Source organism: Buceros rhinoceros, unplaced genomic scaffold (assembly GCF_000710305.1).
Source record: "Buceros rhinoceros silvestris isolate BGI_N320 unplaced genomic scaffold, ASM71030v1 scaffold6142, whole genome shotgun sequence".
NCBI classification, from domain to species: domain Eukaryota; kingdom Metazoa; phylum Chordata; class Aves; order Bucerotiformes; family Bucerotidae; genus Buceros; species Buceros rhinoceros.
In genome coordinates, this window is record NW_010399384.1 from 22,414 (window position 1) to 28,526 (window position 6,113).

General features: G+C 45.8%; 1 protein-coding gene across 1 annotated transcript in view; it reads left to right on the top strand.

Annotated features, from left to right (window-relative positions):
* UACA (uveal autoantigen with coiled-coil domains and ankyrin repeats) overlaps window positions 1-5,869 on the top strand; it is a 17,644-nt gene extending 11,775 nt beyond the window's left edge. Inside the window, exons 16-19 of the mRNA XM_010131434.1 lie at window positions 1,300-3,990; window positions 4,566-4,718; window positions 5,049-5,114; window positions 5,692-5,869. Coding sequence (XP_010129736.1) covers window positions 1,300-3,990; window positions 4,566-4,718; window positions 5,049-5,114; window positions 5,692-5,763 — 2,982 coding nt within the window. The 3' untranslated portion in view covers window positions 5,764-5,869. The remainder of the gene's footprint in view (window positions 1-1,299; window positions 3,991-4,565; window positions 4,719-5,048; window positions 5,115-5,691) is intronic.
* The last annotated feature ends 244 nt before the right edge of the window (window positions 5,870-6,113 follow it).

The window sequence follows — 6,113 nt, forward strand, 5'->3', positions numbered from 1 at the left end:
GGGGAAGCCTAAACACACGGGCAGGTATATGGGCAGTAACCACGGCTGCTGAGCCAGCGCTGTCCCTGCTGCCTGCCCTGCTGGGCGGATTTTTGACTGCTGGGGCCCTCTAGAGTCACTCAAGTGACACGGTGCTGGGTGCTCCTGTGAAACCTGCATCAACAGGCGATGGGGTCAGCAGTCACAGTCTAAAAGGCAGCTGGTTCGTCAGTGGCATCACTCTCTTCTACTTACATGTAGACACCCTCATTTTCCTGCCAGCCGCAGGGTGCTTCCCTGCGGTTTTGTTTGCTGATTGATAACTGCCCTTTACTGCAACAATTCCACTTGTGGACGAGGTCCAGCAGACCCTTCCAGAGAGCACACAGGACAGGGGTTGGTCCCAACCAACCGGCCACTTGTACACTAGAGCACTTCAGCTGTCCTGTTCACAGAAGTGAGTGATGGCAGAAATAAATCGGTGCATCCTGCACCTTCTTGCCAGATTTCACTGATACATACTCTGTGTGTTGTGCTGGTAACACAGACGAATCCATGTTCTTCTGCTGTGTTTTACAGAATGTTCCCCCAGTGTCTAAGGGGTTTTTTATTCTTAGCTGAAGTTTAGAATGAGTTGATGTGCAATTCTTTAAAAAGAGAGAGAGATATAAAAAAGAGGGGGTGGGCACAAGAAGCCAAACAAAACACCCCACCCCATGTCCCGGGCAGGAATGAAGTGGCTTTAAGCTGACTGTCTGGAAGCTGCTTTCTGGTCCTTGGCACAATGACATCATGCTCCATGGAACAGTCATCATGGCCAGCAGTGAGGACCACGTGGCAGGAGGGCAAAACTGGTGTGGGTTTTTGAGATGTCCCTTACTAGGCAGTAAATGAAATGACTATTTTCTTCAGTCTTCTCAGAAGGTGCCATTAACCATGACATACTCTGTCCTGATTCCTTTTAAAATTATATTCACATGCTTGAAGGATGGGGGAAACCTCTTAAGTTAAATTTTTTCTAGCAGTAAATAGGAATAAGAGAATCGACATGAATACACGGTAGGTGCACTTTAGTGTCAGTAGGGTGTGATGGGTGGGAAACAGCCACGTGGAGCTAGAGTCAAGATTTTTACTGCTAAAAGCTGGAATACTGTGTTCTGTAATGGGGCAGAAATAGATCAGCGTGTACCTAAAATCTCTCAGGCGAGTGTTCTGCTCCTACCGCCATAGGTTTAAGCAGTGATGTACGTGACGATTCGTGCGTGTGAGACTTGCTAAAGCTGGAAACACCCATCCACCTCTGTGCCACTTTCTCTTCAGTCTAGGTCTCTGCTGAGGCCCCTGGAGCTCTCCCTGCCCAACCAATCATCCAGCTCCGAGAAGGAGACTTTGAAGAAAGAGCTTGACAACATGCGGAGCTGCTATGGGGCAGCAAAAGAAGAGATCAACAAATTGCAGAGAGAACTGTCTCACAAAGCATCCGAATGTAAAGCTTTGGCGTCAGAGTGTGAAAGAACCAAGGCGGAATCTGATGGACAGATAAAACAGCTGGAAGATGCTTTAAAAGACGTACAGAAAAGGATGTTCGACTCGGAAGGCAAAGTTAAGCAGATGCAGAGCCACTTTCTGGCTCTGAAGGATCACCTGACTAACGAAGCTGCTTCGGGAAACAGCAAACTGACAGAGGAGCTGAAGGATCAGCTGAGAGACGTGAAAACAAAGTACGAAGGAGCCTCTGCCGAAGTGGGAAAACTAAGGAACCAGATTAAGCAGAATGAATTGCTGGTGGCAGAATTTAAGAGAGATGAAGGCAGGCTAGTGGAGGAAAATAAAAGGTTGCAGAAGGAACTTGTTAAGTTGGAGATGGAGCGAGATAAAAGGGGAAGAAACATGGTGGAGTTAGAAGGGCAGCTCAAAGAAGCAGCAGCAAAGCTGGCGCACGCCGTAACTTCAGAGAAATTTGAAAACATGAAGCGTTCGTTGTCAAGCGAAGCCAATGAGAAAGCAAGGAGGTTAGCAGAGGTGGAAGGAGAGCGTGAAGAGCTGCAGGCAGAGGTTCTGCTCTTAAAGGGGGAACTGGAGAGTCAGAAAGCAAAACTTGCTCAGCACATAAAGCCGGAGGACCACGAACAAGTGAGGAGTGAGTTAAAGCAAAAGAGTGAGGAACTTGGGAAGACCGTTTCTGAATTATCACACAAGAATCAGACTCTGCAGAAGGAACTTGAGAAGCTGCAGGTGGATAACAAGACACTTAAACAGCAAGTTCAAATGCTAAAAACTGAAATTAAAAGCCAGAATGTGCCTTTAAAAATTCATGAGGAATTGAAGAAGACCAATGATCTGACTGTTGGTGACCTGACCAAAAAGCTTTTTGAAGTAACAAAGAAGTACAGTGAAAGCAAAGCAGAAGCTGAAAAGTTAGTGGCAGAGAAGATCAGCTTAAGTGAGACTCTCGGCCACCTCCAAGCTGTGTACCTGTCTCCAGAGCAGCACGAAAAAGAGGTGGAAGCTTTAAAATCAAATGGTATTGAACTCAAAAAGCAGCTTGCTGAGCTTCAGCAAAAATACAGTGATGAACAAGCAAAAGTGAGCAAACTGGTCTCTGAGAACGCAGTCATGGGAGAGGCTCTCCGGGATCAGTACGTGTTGGCTACAACACACGAGGAGGTTAAAACAGACTTGAGTAACACACTGGAAAAGACAAATAGGGAGCTGACAGAGCTGAGGGAGAAAACGGAGGAGGGAAAGCAAGAATTCATGAGGGTAAAGGAAGAAAATGGGGCTTTGAAAAATCAGGTGGAACTCTTACAGAACCGGTTACAAACTGAGTACATAAGTTTAAAGGATCATGAAGCTGCAGTGACTACTTTAAATAAAACTGTGCAAGAACTTCAGGAGAAAAACGTTGCGGTTCTGGCTGAGTATAGGAGGGGTCAAGAAGAAATACTACAGCTGCACAGAGAAATTGAAGCCCAAAAGAAGGAACTTGACACAATTCAAGAATGTATTAAGTCAAAATATGCCCCTGTTGCCTCCTTTGAAGACAGAGCACAAAGCTTTGAGGCCACAGTGAGAGAATTAAAAGCCCAGTTGCAGGAAGAGGTGCAGAAGTGCAGAGAAAGTGAAGAGGAGAACAAGAGGTGCAAAGAGGAGAACAACAAGCTCCGAAATGGCATTTTGTCCATCCAAAATGACTTGCAGCAGAACTATATCCTCGCTGAGAAATCCCGTGAGATGGAAAAAATGTTCGCCAGCAAAATGGAGGAGCTGAATAAGCAACTGAGAGAGTTGCTGCAGAAATATGCAGGTGGAAAAGAGGAGGAGGAGGAGCTGCAGGAGAGCGCTGAGCAGCCCCGAACCGGGCAGGCTCAGCGTCTTTCGGCAGAACAGATGGAAGCCTTGAGGAAGGCTCTTGGTCACACTATAGAGGATCTGAAGGAAGCTCTCAGAAGTAAAAAGGAATGTTACGACAAAGAAACACTTAAAGTAGGAGAACTGCAGCAGGAACTGTCAGGTCTCAAGAAGTCTTCAGTACCTGTGGTGGAATATACACAAATGAAGGAAGCACTGGAACAAGAAATTGTAGCAATCAAAAACAGCTTGAAAGAAAAGGAGGAAGAAAACCAAGTTAAAAATGAGGAACTCCTGAAGCTGCAGTCAGAGGTTCAGCGGACTCAGCAAGCCCTGACAGAGCTGGAGAGCAAGGAGGTGATTGACATGTCCGAGTACAGGTCCATGAAGAGCACCCTGGAGGCCCAGATCAGCAGCATAGCTGAAAGCTTGTCCGCTCTGAACAAGAAGTATGAGGAGGCATGTGAGGAGGCTCTGCAAGCAAAGAGGAGCGAGCTCTCTTTAAAGGACGAGAAGGAGATGCTTCAGTTGCGGAGCTGCAGTATTGAGCAAGAAATTAAAGACCAGAAAGAAAGGTGTGATAAGTCGTTGACAACAATTATTGACTTACAGAAGAGGATTCAGGAGTCTGCAAAGCAGGTGGAAGCCAAGGATAACAAGGTGAGAAGTTGGTTCCTTACTGCTAAACTGGAAGTGTGGAAAGCATTAACTGCACTTCCTTTACAGCTACTGGCGTGTTCCAGCACAGCTTTGTGTCCTGAGCATTACGTACCAGGACTGGCCCTGTCTGCTAAGATGAAGGCCTGGTTTTATCAGCATTACACAATTTTTTTTTTTAATTCCTTTTACCTTTTCAGGCACCATATAGTGTATTTAAACCTCCATGCTGAGTTTTAGACCTTTGGGCTGCAAGCTCATTCTTCCATTGGAGCTGTCTGTTCAGCATCTGTCTTGCCTTCTGGTGGGTCATTGTTCTTTTTTTGGCAGCTAGACCAGGTGTCACTGTTGTCACTGGCTGACCTCCAGGATCGTACCTCATGGATTTCAGTCCAGAAAGCAGAATGTGAACCAGTGATGGTTTGTCAGGAAGGTGAAGGCTTCGAAGTCTCTTAGCCAGTGTCATGGCAAGCTGGAACAAAGACTCTTCATTGCTTGGTGATCTTTAAAGAACGTTACAGAATATTAGTTTTCAGTGAGATGTCCTTCAATGAGGATTTTCTGTGCTTTTTTTAAAGATAACGGAGCTGCTTAATGATGTGGAGCGGTTAAAACAAGCTCTGAATGGCTTGTCTCAGCTTACATACACCACCGGGATTCCCTTGAAGAGGCAGAACCAGCAGGTTGAAATGCTCCAGAACCAAGTGAGAAGTCTGCAGCAGCAACTCGCTGTGAGTAGTCACGCCAGGTCTCCACTGAAGGGTGGCAGCCTTGCTTACAGTGCCTTCTGTAAGGAAGGAAGTTTGTGTGGCCACTGAAACACTGGGCTCAACTGTGGGCTTAGCCTACAGCAGTGCAAAATCGTTGTGCTACAAGTAAGCAGTAAAAAAGGTGAAGCAGTGACTCAGTTATTGATTAATGGGCAGATGTAACTAACTTCAACCTTGAAATTCTGCTTTGGCTGCTCTGTAAGTGCATGAAGCAAAGCCCACAGAGTTGGAAATAGCCAAGAGGAGATGTTAAAAATGTGGTGACTTTGTGTTCTTCCTGTCTTTTCTCAGGATGATAAAAGGCAGCATCAAGAGGTGGTTTCTGTTTATCGGACACATCTTCTCAGTGCTGTACAGGTATGATGGTCCCAAGCTCAGACTGGTTGTCATCTCAGTGTAGAGATTCATGAGATGTGTCTCTAACTACCATACTGGAAAACCTCAAGCTTGAAACCAGCATCAAGCACCTGGGTCCATGTTCACGTTAACTGTAACCTGCTTTGGGGGTGATGGGGTCTGGTGACCTGAGTGTGGTACTAATTTCACGTCATCCCAGGGGATGCTGGAGAGAAGCCCAGTAGCAGTTGGGAACTCAATGCAGGCTTAACTGGTAGCTCTCTCTGAACAAAGAGCTGATCAACTAGTTCAAGTCTTACGATTTCAGATACTTGAGCATGCTGAAGAGGGGCCAAGCCTGCAGCAGGCTCTGGGGTGCACATTTTTGTAAAGGAAACTGCTGTGTCAGAGGCAGACCCTTTCTGTCCTCAGAAAAGGAACAGGATGCCTTAGGTATTCCGGACTGTCGCAGAGTGGTGAAAATACAGCAATGAGTTAAGACTTCTGAGTGGTTTTGAAGAAACTCCTAATGTTAGTGACAGTTGAGGCTCTCTGGGATTTTACATTTTTTTTTCTCTTAACTGTTTGCTTGCTCCAGGGTCACATGGATGAAGATGTCCAAGCTGCTTTGCTGCAAATCATTCGAATGAGACAGGGACTCGTTTGCTGACGTGCTTAGTGCCATTGCTCTTGAAGGCCGCTGCGTCTTGTAGGAGTGCTGTGATTACGGTAGTGATAACCTTCATGAGATTTACCTAATTACAATAATACAGCTGCAATTAGAACCTCCAGGTACAAAACAACTGAAAAGCTGAAATATTTTTCCTCTTATGAAACAGGGCTGCTAAGTTTCAGATCTGACACTAATAAAAGATGTAGAACATCTTTGAAAATTGGTGCACAAGCTGACTGTCAAAATGATGACATGGTAGTTGAATTATTTCAATGTCTGATTGACCGCTTACTAAAGCAAGGCCGATACCCAGAAACTCCAGTTTTATCCTCTAACTGGAACTCCCG